Source organism: Pelophylax lessonae (assembly GCF_965119305.1).
Source record: "Pelophylax lessonae genome assembly, chromosome: 2".
Taxonomy (NCBI): domain Eukaryota; kingdom Metazoa; phylum Chordata; class Amphibia; order Anura; family Ranidae; genus Pelophylax; species Pelophylax lessonae.
Window position 1 is genome coordinate 53,849,562 of NC_138769.1, and position 13,525 is coordinate 53,863,086.

General features: G+C 47.3%; 2 protein-coding genes across 2 annotated transcripts in view; one reads left to right on the plus strand and one right to left on the minus strand.

Annotated features, from left to right (window-relative positions):
- Window positions 1–7,189, plus strand: part of PIGP (phosphatidylinositol glycan anchor biosynthesis class P) — a 72,747-nt gene extending 65,558 nt beyond the window's left edge. Inside the window, exons 4-5 of the mRNA XM_082247855.1 lie at window positions 2,395–2,513; window positions 6,939–7,189. Coding sequence (XP_082103981.1) covers window positions 2,395–2,513; window positions 6,939–7,078 — 259 coding nt within the window. The 3' untranslated portion in view covers window positions 7,079–7,189. The remainder of the gene's footprint in view (window positions 1–2,394; window positions 2,514–6,938) is intronic.
- The window catches only part of TTC3 (tetratricopeptide repeat domain 3), a 456,491-nt gene that overhangs the window by 329,557 nt on the left and 113,409 nt on the right, over window positions 1–13,525 (minus strand). The gene's annotated exons all lie outside the window — the stretch shown is intronic.

Below are 13,525 nucleotides of genomic sequence, written 5' to 3' on the forward strand. Positions count from 1 at the left end.
GGAGATCCGCCCGCTTTGTTTACACAAGCGGGCGGATCTCCAGACTCTATTCCCCGACGATCGGGGAAGAGCAGCGGCAATTGCCGCTGCTCCTCCCCTGGCCCGACTCCCGCTGTGACTGAATACAGCGGGAGCGAGCCTCCGGCGGCACGCATGCGCCGCCGAGAGAGGGGAATGTCTGGCGACGTAGGTCTACGTCGCCAGACGTTATCCAACCACTTTGCCGCAGTAGAGCTCTAGTGAGCAGCGGTAAAGTGGTTAATAAATAAAAGTTAGTAACAATACTAGTACTTATTACTAGTTTCAATTGACCCTGTTGCCATGCCATTCATTTCAGCAACAATCTTCCCATAAGATTGTATGTGCATCCAACATGTTTTATGCATGTTATTTTACCTGTAAAAGAATCCCTTGTGTAGACATCCAAAAGCCTAGAGACTGCTGCTAGTTGCCACCATCTTGGATGTGATGTCAGCAGCTCCAGCGAGACTCAGAACTGTCAATCAAGCCAGCACAGACAGTCATTCTAGACTCCCAGAATATTATTATTATACAGGATTTATGTAGTGCCGACAGTTTGCGCAGCGCTTTACAACAGGAGGGCAGACAGTACAACTACAAAGCAATACAATACAGGAGGAATCAGAGAGCCCTGCTCGTTGGAGCTTACAACCTATATAGTAGGAGAGGGCCATTACATGCAAGGAAGGAGTGCTAATGAATTGACTCTTCCTGGAGAATTTAAATTTTCCAGCAAGTATAAAGGAGTTGTAAAGTCACAAGGTGTTTTATCTTAATTCATTATATTCATTAAGATAAAAAACCTTCTGTGTGTAGCAGCCTTCCCAGCACCCCCAAATACTTACCTGAACCCCTTCTCTCTCCAGCGATGTCCACGAGCCCCTTGGCCATGTGGATTCTCTCTACTGATTAGCTGAGACACAGCCACGAAGCCATTGGGTCCTGTGGCTGTCAATCAAAGTCAGTTAGCCAATCAGGAGAGAGAGGGGCAGGGACGAACGGCAGCTCAGTGTCTGATAGGACATACGGAGCTGCGGCTCGGGTGCCCCCATAGCAAGCTGCTTGCTGTGGGGGCACTCGATGGGAAGGAGAGGCTAGGAGCCACGATGAGGGACTTGAGAAGAGGGGGATCCAGGCTGCTTTTTGCAAAACCAACTGCACAGAGGGAAGTATAACATGTTTGTTAGAGAAAAAAAAAAAAAAACTTTACAATCACTTTAACCACTTGCCGACTGCCTAACGCCGATCTACGTCGGCAGTCAGCCCCTCACAGGCAAAGCGACGTAGGTCTACGTCGCTAGCTTGTGAGGGTCTAGGGAGCGAGCGCGCGCCCCCGGAGGCGCGCTCCCGCTCCCGCGTGGTCACGGACCCCCCCGCGCATGTGACCGGCGGACCCGATGTCCGCCGGTCACTCTGCGATCGGCGGGGGAGAGGGAGGAAGTCAGGCGACTTGTGTAAACAAGCTGCCTGTCATTCTCCCCTGTGTATGAAGGATGATCATACGGTTCTACTATGTAGAACCGTTGATCACTCTTCATACATCTGAAGCCACAGCCAATCACAGTAGAAAGCACGCCCCTAGGGACACACATAGCCCCTCCCTTTCAAAAAAAGTTAACCCCTTCACTGCCAGTGTATTTTTACAGTAACAGTGCATATGTATAGCACTGATTACTGTAGAAATGTCACTGGTAACCCCCAAAAGTGGCAAAAATGTCAGTCAAGGGTCCGATCTGTCCGCCGCAATGTCGCAGTACCGCAAAAAAAATCGCAGATCGCCGCCATTACGCGTTAAAAAAAAACAACAAAAATGACAAAAATCTTTCCCTTTGTTAGTAAACGCGATAACTTTTGCGCAAACCAATCAAAATACGCTTTTTGCGATTTTTTTTTTTTACCAAACATATGTAGCATAAAACAAATTGGCCGAAAATGTTAAAAAATTTTGATTTTTACATTTTCTTTGGGGGGAATTTCATATAAAAAAATGTGAAAAATATTGCTATTTTTACAAAATTTACGCTCTTTTCTTGTTTATAGCGCGTGATCAAAAAATCGCACAGGTGATCAAATACCACCAAAAGAAAGCTCTGTTTGTGGGAAAAAAAGGACGCCAAATTCGTTTAGATACAGCGTCGCACGACCGCGCAATTGTCCGTTAAAGTCACGCAGTGCCGAATCACAAAATACCCCCTGGTCAGCAAGGGGGTAAAATCTTCCGGGGCTTAAGTGGTTAAAGACACACTGCAAGTTAATAAAGAATAATTTATCTAAAGCAAAAATACAGCAAAAAAGCATTTGAAATACTTGATTTTTCTGTGCTTTAACCTGCACTTTTTACTAATGATGGGGTCTTTTTATTTTTTTCCTAAGGTATTGGGCAGTGGCTATTCCTGTGTACCTCTTGGTGGTTATTTGCATCGCCTATGTCTTTTTGTTTGGTGTGAATTTGATGAGTACGGCTCCACTAGATTCCATAGAGACAGTCACAGGTAATATGTCTGCGCTCAACAGCACTCAGATTCAAAGTAATTGGGGGCTCTGTATTGTTTCTGTGGGGCCACCTATTGACAGTGCACAAAATACACTATATTACTAAAAGTATTGGGACACCTGCCTTTACACGCACATGAATTTAAATGGCATCCCAGTATTAGTCCGAAGAGTTCAATATTGAGTTGGCCAACCCTTTGCAACTATAATTACTTCAACTCTTCTGGGAAGGCTGTCCACAAGGTTTAGGAGTGTCTATGGGAATGTTTGACCATTCTTCCAGAAGCGCATTTGTGAGGTCAGGCACTGATGTTGAACAAGAAGGCCTGGCTCGCAGTCTCCACTCTAATTCATCCTGAAGATGTTCTATCAGGTTGAGATCAGGACTTGTGCAGACCAGTCAAGTTCCTCCTCCTCAAACTCGCTCATCTTTGTCTTTATGGACCTCACATGATGCACTGGTGCGCAGTCATGCTGGAACAGAAAGGGGACATCGCCAAACTGTTCCCACAAAGTTGGGAGCACGAAATCGCCCAAAATATCTTGGTATGCTGACACCTTAGGAGTTCCCTTGACTGAAACTAAGGAGCCAACCCAACCCCTGAAAAACAACCCCACACTATAATCTCTCCTCCACCAAATGATTTGAACCAGTGCACAAAGCAAGGTCCATAAGGACATGAATGAGTGAGTTTGGGATTGAGGTTCTTGACTGGCCTGCACCTCAACCCAATGTTGTGACCTCAAACCAATATAATACCTTTGGGATGAATTGGAACAGAGACTGCGAGCCAGGCCTTCTTGTCCAACATCAGTGCCTGACCTCACAAATGCACTTCAGGAAGAATGGTCAAACATTCCCATAGACACTCCTAAACCTTGTGGACAGCCTTTCCAGAAGAGTTGAAGCTGTTATAGCTTCAAAGGGTGGGCCAACTCAATATTACACACTACGGAAGACTGGATGCTATTAAAGTTCATGTGCGTGTAAAGGCAGACCTTTGGTATTATACTGTATCTGTGCACAATGCAATTTTTCCATAGACATCAGTAACCTTGTCCAATGAAAAAGGTTGTTCTTTTGAAAAAAAAATACAAATGAAGTCAAGTGTGTTAACTGAAAAGCGATGTTTGCAGGTAGAAATTGTGCAAGCACACTGAGTGAATGAACATGGAAAACGGGGGGGGGGGAATATTTCAAGGTCTACAGAAATATTTTTTTGGTGATGTGTAAAGGATCTTCTCAGGAGGACAAATGCTTTGGTGCAAAATGTCCTCTGGTTTTAAACTACTGTGTTATGTCTATGGGGAACTCAAAGCTCTGTGTTGAAGGGTTTTGGTTTGTATCATGCAGGTTTTTCATTCTTGTACTCATCTATGGGAATGCAAATCCCTCTTGAAGCAGGTCAGAAGGAGGTAAACTGCAGGTCAACTGCACCTGCCAATGGATTTTGTATGATCTCAGAGGCCACTCAAACTGATACCATTGACACAAGCTGAAAGCCCTTTAACACAGGCCCTGACACTGCCCATGGATGGACTGATTTTTTCTCTCAATCCCCCTGAAGATTTTACATTAATATCAACTAGTCCTTTAATATTGTTCCCGGTCAACAGTCTTTTCGCGCTGTTTTACATCATTTTGTTTAAAAAGTTTCAGATCAGTTTTGATTTGTATTTTAACTCCTACAGTGAGCCTCACATTGGGACTATCTGCTTCCGTCAATGCTTTAAGAATGATCTATACCCAGTTCTAAGGTTTTTTTTTTTCAAGCCATTTGTTACTATACTTAACAAAGGGTTGACTGAAAAAATTTGATAAAATATGGTCTAAATGGTTAATTCTACCCCCCCCCCCCCCCCAACGATAGAACAACCTCTATAGATTTGCTTTCACTCCCTTACCTTTCCTATGAACAGGAAGGTATACATTGTAGGCTGAACTGTTGCTATATTAGTGATGTCCATCAGTAACTAACAGTCCAAGATATTAACCACTTTACCACCGGAGGATTTTGCTGTCTTACGTCCAGGCCACTTTTTGCGATTCGGCACTGTGCGATTTTAACTGACAATTGCGCGGTCGTGCAATGCCGTACCCAAACTAAATTTACGTCCTTTTTTTTACCACAAACAGAGCTTTCTTTTGGTGGTATTTGATCACCTGTGCGATTTTTACTTTTTGCGCTATAAACAAAAAAAGAGCGTACATTTTGAAAAAATAATATTTTTTACATTTTTTTATATGAAATTCCCCCCCCCCCCAAAAAATGTAAAAATCTAATTTTTTTTTAAATTTTTGGCAAATTTGTTTTCTGCTACCTATGTTTGGTAAAAAAAAATCACAATAAAATCACAATAAGCGTTTTTTGATTGGTTTGCGCAAAAGTTATTGCGTTTCCTAACTAAGGGAAAGATTTCTGTAATTTTTGGTGTTTTTTTTTTAACGAGTAATGGCGGCGATCTGCAATTTTTTTTTTCGGGACTGCGACATTGCGACGGACAGATCGGACCCTTGTCTGACATTTTTGACACTTTTGGGGGTACCAGTGACATTACTACAGTAATCAGTGCTATAAATATGCACTGTTACTGTAAAAATGACACTGGCAGGGAAGGGGTTTATTTTATTGGAGAGGGAGGGGTTAATGTATGCCTGGTGCTTACTAACGTGTGTGGGGGGAGGTGACTGAGTGACACAGGGACAGATCGCAGGTTCAGCTATGCTGAACCCTGCAATCTGACCTTGTCTATCACTTAGGAGATCCGCCCGCTTTGTTTACACAAGTGGGCGGATCTCCAAACTCGATTCCTCGACGATCGGGGAAGAGCGGCGTTGATGACCGCCGCTCCTCCCCTGGCCCGACTCCCGCTGTGACTGAATACAGCGGGAGCGTGCCCCCGGCGGCGCGCATGGGCCGCCCACAAGGGGAGGAGTCCAGCGACGTAGGTCTACGTCGCTGGACGGGAACTAACCACTTTGCCGCAGTAGAGCTCGAGTGAGCGGTCGGCAAGTAGTTAAGGTGACAGTGTTACAATATTTATTTATTTATTTATTTTTTTCCATTAAACAATTTTTATTGAGAATAAGTCAACAACAAGCATATATATCACAAATACAAAGCTCTGGATACAATGAAAAAAAAAACCAATGAGCACCTTCAAGGAAATATATAACATCTGGGTATACCAGAAGTGCACAGGAGATACAGTTAGTGTAGGGAGTAGCGGTTCTGCACTTAACAAAAAATAGAAAAAATAAACAGGATGGCGTTCATGACCATTGTGGGCAGTCGACCAACTGGGAAATGCCGGGTCCGAAATATATACCTACAATATTTATTGATTTACGTCTGCACAGGATTATATCATTTTTTTTAAACATCTGGATTAGGCCTTATTCACACGGGGCATATCAGTGCAAACCCGTTGTGAGAGCCGTGTTTACCCACACAGGGATGCACAGTTGTTCCTTGCATCCCCCGGCAGGCAGTTCACTTGATGTCAATTGGGATGCAACGACTTCATGGACATAGCCACTCCCCCAATCTCAGTATAACTTCCGTGCCGGTGAATGACCCCGAATGCAAGCTGTATAAGTTTGGGGACATATACCCACACATTTATCAAATTGGGAGCAGTGCCTTATATCCTGTTGTGTCCCAATTTACATCAATGGGACTGCCTGCAAGGAGATGCACAGAACACCCTTGCATCCCCATGTGGGAAAATGCTGCCCAGTGCCCTCACACAGTCGGTGCATTAATACACCTCATGTGGACAAGGTCTTAGTCTTTATGTTCTAAGTGCGCACGTGTCTTATACCATATATGGTCTTGTCTATATTTCCCTTGCACACATTCCTGGTAACAGGGCTCATCAATAGTGGGTGCTGCAGCGAATACCAGCTGGTTACTAGAAACCTCACAGATAAATGCACATATTTGCCAGCACACGAAGGATCCTTAAATGTCGTCCAAATGTTTTTATTGCAGTAAGATCACATCACAAGAGAGTGCAATGTTTCGGAGCCTCGCAGGACCCCTTCGTCGGGCCCTCCTGACGAAGGGGTCCTGCAAGGCTCCAAAACGTTGTATGACGATTTAAAACAGTTTATTGATATTATTTATTTTTACTCTGTATTCCAGTGGATGGGGTTTTTTTTATTTTATATTTTGAACTTGTGACGAGCAGCAGTGGGCTAGAAGCTCCTCCTGCTTATGTTTCCCTGCAGACAGGCTGGGGAAGATCTGGGTCATGTGACAGCTATATATCACATAGGAAAAAGGTACTTAGACATTTTTTATTAAAATAATGACAGTTCCATCATCCACATACAGAAAGAGAATGGACAATGTAAATTAAACATTATTGGTTTAGTATCACTTTATTATTTATTTATTTTATTTTTTTTAATACCATAGACTCCTATGCCAAAAAGCAGCAGATCAAAGAGACTCAAAAAGATGCCATTCCGGCCCTGCGAGACATTCCGCTCAGCGAGGTTAATAGGATGTTTTTCCTTCCACACAGGAGACCTAATGCAAGTACCAACCTGTCATAGACCTACCCTTCTAGAGTTTATGGCCTTTTCTTCAAATAGGTCAGTTAACTCTGAAAACCAGGTGTAATGTTTACATATTATTTATAATAAAGTTCTTTCTAGGAATTCAAAGTCTGAGTGATTTCTTTGATAATCAAGAAGTAACCTCAATCAGTGACATGTTAAGTTTGCAAGAAATCCTGGCACTGTGTTATAGAAATTCCCTAAATGTAACCACTTGCCGACCTCCTAACTGTAAATGTACGCTATTATTTGTCATTTAAGTGGGACTGCACTGCTTCTGAACACCACAAACTAAAAATGCTATTTCTCTGTCGCTCATTGACAGACGCAGTCCTCTTTGATTAATATCAAATTGGGTTATACTGCCCTCTACAGGAGTAGGACACTAGGCAGAAGAAAACGTTCTGGCCACACCTTAGGGGCAGTCCCAGAGGGTATATCCTCTCTCTCTCTGCTACAGGATGTCACTTTTTTTTTGTCTAGTCAGGAGTAAGGACCTAAGTTCCTTGCTGGGATCTTTAGTCCTGGCAAGATTTTTTAGAACATTTTTTTCTTTTTTAAGCAGCTTTTTTCTCCAGTTGTTCCTGTGAGATCTTCAAGCAATTATGCCGGATCTGGGCGACGGGCTGGATTTTGAGGTCCAGTGGTCACCCCAGCCGGCCTACAAGCGCGTGCAGATTCCAGCTCCGCGCTGGATCGGCCGCGACACATTTCAACAATTTTGCTGGAACTGGGCGACAGGCTGGATGTTAAGATCCAGTGGTCACCCCAGTCAGCCTACGAGCGCGTGCAGGCCCTAGCTCCGCGCTGGGTCGGCCGCGACATAGTCCCACTGGACGGGGGCTGGCCCTGCGAGTTAAACGTCTCGCCGGGACGCCGACGACCAGTTGGAAACTGAGTCGCGGCGTCCGTATTGGTCGACAGCCCCCCCACCTCGGTGGAGAGGGGTTCTGTTAGGAGTGGGTGCCCACCGGTTCCGGTATGGTGAGTAGTATGTTCCCCCTCTCCCCTGTCGGTTTTTGGGAATAGACACGGGCCCCTCTGTGGATGGTCGGACCCTCTTGATCCTGGGTCCCCCCTCTATCCTATAACATGTGTCACAGATCTCCCTCTTGAGTGTGATTTGGTGAATAAGAACCAGGAGGCTTGGTTTGGGAGCTGACTATCGGATAGTCACTGTAAAGAGTGGGCACTGTAAAGGGACCATGACTGAGGTCAGGGGCTGGCATTACTATTTAGGATGGCCATGTAAGAGGGTGATATGATCCTACCTTATGCATAAGGTTGCAGTTACCTGGACTACCGCCATCCGCCGCCGCCATCCTCCCGCAGGCCGCACACCTCCCGCAGGCCGCACAGGCTGCTGCCTTCCTTCCGCAGGCCGCACGTTTTAGCAGGCCGCCGCCAGCTTTCCACAGGCGCAGGCCGCCGCCATCCTCCCGCAGGTCGTGCGGGGCCGCCATCTTGGCGTAGCCTCGTGTCTCCTGCATGGGGGCGGCCATTTTGGAGGCGCCCAGCTACCTCGAGGAGTAGCAGGGGCAGCGTCGGAAAGGCGTGTAAAGGGGCGGAGCCGCCTCCTTTACCCGGGAAAGCGATCCACAAGACTTCCTGTCTGTAAAGGACAGCGCTGAGAGCAGTTTGGTAGAGGCTTCTGTGCATCAGGTGGTGAGCCCTTGGGGTCTCTCTCTCTGTGGGGGTCCGAAGCAGGTAACACTGAGGGGCGCTGTTGCGCTGGGGGATTAAAAAAAAAAAAAAAAAAAGTTTTTTTCTTTTGCAATTCTTTTCCAAACGCATTGCTAGGCGCTATCCGTTTGAGGAATCCCTCCTTAAAAAATGGACGGTACCACCATTGGTGGACTCACCGATTTCCAGACTAAATAAAGCCACTGTTATCCCGTTGGAGGACGCTCCGTCCTTTAGGGATCCGGTGGATCGTAAGGTGGAAGCGGAATCCCGCTCCATTTTTTCCCTGATAGGGTCAGCCTTTAGGCCAGTGGTTGCCATTGGTTTAGTTTCACAAACTTTGACAGAATGGACCAAGTTGTTACGCCGTGACCTAGAGGGGAGAAGTATCCCCCCGGCAGTATCAGATTTGCTGGAGCAGATGATACAAGGGCTACAGTTTGTCTGTGACGCCGCCCTTGACGCCACTCCATTGTTGGGGCGTGCATCGGTTTCAGCAGTGGTCCTCAGACGTGTGTTGTGTTTAAAGTGCTGGTCGGCGGATCAAGGTTCCAAAAGAGCTTTGGCTTATCTCCCCTTTCAAGGGAATCACCTGTTTGGGGCCACCTTGGATGAGATTATCAAGGATCTCACTGGGGGCAAGAGCACTTTTTTGCCACAGACCTGAAAGTGCGCCCCCACCCATCTCTGTGGTGGGGGGACGTCTTCACCGGTTTCCGGATCCATGGCTTTCCAGAATCCCGGAGTTCCCGTTCCTTGGACAGAACATTTTCAGGGGTTCTATTCGAACCTGTTCACAATACCCAGGAAAGAGGGCAAGGTGCGTCCAATTCTGGACTTGAGAGCACTCAATTTTTTTGTCCGGGTACAAAAATTCAAGATGGAGTCCATCCGAATACTGGTGGCCTCCCTGCATCAGGGGGATTTCCTGGCGTCCATAGACCTCAAGGATGCCTATCTTCATATCCCCATCTTCGCAGGACATCAGCATTTTCTTCGCTTTTCCGTAGGAGAGAACCATTATCAGTTTGCGACGTTACCCTTGGGTCTCGCCACTGCTCCTCGGGTCTTCACAAAGGTGTTGGCCCCAGTTTTGGCGCTGTTGCGACAGAGGGGAATTTCGGTCCTAGGCTATCTAGACGACCTTCTACTCCGTGCGGAGTCTCCGCAGGCTCTGTTGCTAAACTTGGAGATCACGATGATCTCTTTGGAAGAGTTCGGATGGCTGGTGAACCGGCAAAAATCATCCCTGGTTCCCACCAGGAGACTAAACTATCTGGGCCTAACTTTGGATACATCCTTGGCAAGAGTGTTTCTCCCTGCGGAGAAACTCCAGAAGATTCAGTCAACGATTCGGATGTTGCTGTCCGTCAACTGGCCTTCCCTTCAGACTTGCATGAGGGTCCTGGGACTGATGGTGGCCTCCTTCGAGGCAGTACCGTTTGCCCAGTCTCATACCCAAACTCTCCAAAAGGAGATTCTTCTCAAATGGAATCGGAATCCCGATTCCCTGGACAATCGGATCCAATTGAGCGAGCAGACCAGGGAGTCTCTGGTCTGGTGGCTTTGATTTCTGATGCTCACCCAGGGGAAGTCATTTCTTCTTCTGATAGAATCCAGGTTACCGATAAATGTATTGGAACTGAGAGCGATCAGACTTTGTCTGATTTACTGGACCGAGCAGCTCCAGGGCAGCCCGGTTCGGATCTAGTCTGACAATGCCACGGCCGTGGCTTATGTTAATCACCAAGGGGGCACCAAGAGTGCACTGGCGGCCATAGAAGTGGCCAGCATTCTTCATTGGGCGGAACGGTTTGTTCCGGCTCTCTCCGCGGTATTCATTCCGGGGGTGGAAAATTGGCAGGCAGATTATCTCAGCCGTCAGATTCTGGATCAAGGGGAATGGTCTCTTCATCCAGAGGTATTTCACCAGCTCTGCCTTCATTGGGGCACCCCGGATGTGGATCTGTTGGCATCTCGGCTCAACAGGAAGGTGCGGAGGTTTGTAGCCCGCTCCCGAGATCCTTTAGCGGACGCAACAGACGCGCTGGTCGCCCCGTGGGGACAGTATCAGCTACTGTATGCCCTCCCTCCTCTCAAGTTGCTGCCGAAACGTCTTCGCAGGATACAGGTGGAGGGAATTCCAGTTATCCTGGTAGCTCCGGACTGGCCTCGTCGACCCTGGTACGCCGACTTGGTCAGGCTGGTCGCGGACGCTCCTTGGAGACTTCCTCTCAGGGAGGAACTGCTGTCTCAGGGACCGATCTTCCATCCTGCTTTACAATCGCTGGCTTTAACGGCCTGGCTATTGAGACCCAGGTGCTGAAGGACAAGGGATTGTCAACTTCAGTTATTCCTACTCTAATTAAAGCAAGGAAAGCGACTTCCAGAAAAGTCTATCATCGCACATGGAAGTCTTATATTGCATGGTGTGAATCCCTTGGATTTCCTCCACGTGCCTATTCGGTGACCCGAATCTTGGCTTTTCTGCAACAGGGGGTTGAGCAGAAGCTGGCCTTGAGTACTATCAAGGGTCAGGTTTCAGCGTTAACAATCTTCTTTCAGAAACCTTTGGCTACTCATTCCTTGGTGCAGAATTTCATCCAGGGGGTGCGGCACCTGGCCCCGCCAGTGCGCGCTCCTTTACCGCCCTGGGATCTTAATTTGGTGTTGTCGGTTCTTCAGAAACCTCCCTTTGAAGATATTAGGGAGATTCCCTTGCTTACGTTATCCCAGAAGGTGGCCTTCTTGGTGGCCATCACTTCTGCACGCAGGGTGTCAGAACTGGCCGCATTATCTTGTCGTTCCCCATATCTGGTGGTTTATAGGGATAATGTGGTTCTTCGTCCGAATCCATCCTTCCTTCCTAAAGTGGTTTCAGAGTTTCATCTGAATGAAGATATTGTGTTACCTTCCCTGTGTCCTAAGCCCAGTCATCCTCGGGAGTTTGCGTTACATTCCTTGGATGTGGTTCGGGCAATCAGGGTATACTTGAAAACTACGGACTCGTTTCGTAAGACGGATTCACTTTTTGTGATCACGGATGGCCCCAAAAAGGGGTTGCCTGCATCTGCCGCGACTATCTCCAGATGGATCAGACAGATGGTGGTACAGGCTTATTCTATTAAGGGTCGGAATCCTCCGTTCCCTGTTAAGGCGCACTCCACTCGGGCGCTTAGTGCTTCCTGGGCCTTCCGCCATCAGGCGTCAGTGGTCCAGGTTTGCAAGGCGGCTACCTGGTCGTCGGTTCATACCTTTACAAAATTTTATAAAGTTGATGTGATGGCATCGTCGGATGCCTCTTTTGGCCGCAAGGTTCTGCAGGCCGCAATTTGAGGAGACCGTGGGTCTACATCTAGGGTTTTTTTCTGTTGGTCTCATCCTTTTGTCTGATGAGCCTTTAAGACTTCTAGTTGGCACCGGTTGGGCCTTCTAGATTGGATTTTGATTTCCATTATCCCACCCCTCATTTGTGGCACTGCTTTGGGACGTCCCAATTTGATATTAATCAAAGAGGACTGCGTCTGTCAATGAGCGACAGAGAAAAATGGATTTTTGTAAGATCTTACCGTAAAATCCTTTTCTCTTAAGCTCATTGACAGATGCAGTACCCGCCCCTCTATTTTTGAGTTGGGTTGGGTTAAATTCTCTGACACTGCTTTGTGACATAACTGACATCCTGTAGCAGAGAGAGAGAGGATATACCCTCTGGGACTGCCCCTAAGGTGTGGCCAGAACTTTTTCTTCTGCCTAGTGTCCTACTCCTGTAGAGGGCAGAATAACCCAATTTGATATTAATCAAAGAGGACTGCGTCTGTCAATGAGCTTAAGAGAAAAGGATTTTACGGTAAGATCTTACAAAAATCCATTTTTCTCTTACGTCCTCTGACAGTCGCCGCCCGATGGTATTAGCCTTCACTAATGGGTAATGGCGCACTGTGCAGGAGCAGGCTAGGCAGATAATTGATTATCAGGTTAATACAAAAAAACTTTTTTGTACCTCAGCATGCCACTAGGGGGCCATCCCTCAGCCATTACCAGAACCCAATCTGATATGACTTCAGTTTGAAGCTGCCTAGCATCAGGAGCAGAGCTTTAGGTCTTCTCTGCTAAGTCCTAGCGTCTTGGCTTTCTTATATTTTTTTCTGAATTTAAGTGTTTTTTTCTTTACACAATAGATTTTTCTTTCTTCTCACTATCACTAGTTAGTCAGGGATTCCTTTCCTGGAGGACTACATGTGACTGCAGAGCTGGACCTCGGACTGGGTATCATAGATCCTTATGGAGTCCCAGCCTGCCAAGGAGCGTCGCAGGTTACTGGTACGCCCAGGCCAACCAAGAACAGTGCCCCTCCAGATGGGGACGAGCCGACGGAGCTGCGCTTCACTGAGGACGTCTCAACCCGGATCGCCCGCATGTTGCCAGCATCTCTCCATGGCTGACGGCACCCCCACTTAGGGTGGGAGGTCTCCCCATTTTTGAGCGGTGCCCGCTGCTGGACTGGTGAGTGCTGGCGGTCTTTGTAGGATCCCTTTTCTGGCCGGGTTGTGGTTTCCCCCGCCCCTCCCTGCCCCCCGCTGGGGGCGCTGCATGGGAATGCTGTGGGGGTCTCCCTGGGGTCCCTGCTAATAGCCAGAAATGTGTTTGGTGCATTTATTTTGCAGCCGTTTGGTGGTTTGCAGATTCTAAGCTCTGTCTAAAACAGCAGCCATGTAAGAATTCTGCTCAGGCTCCCGGTCGGGTGCCATCTTGGATGTGGGC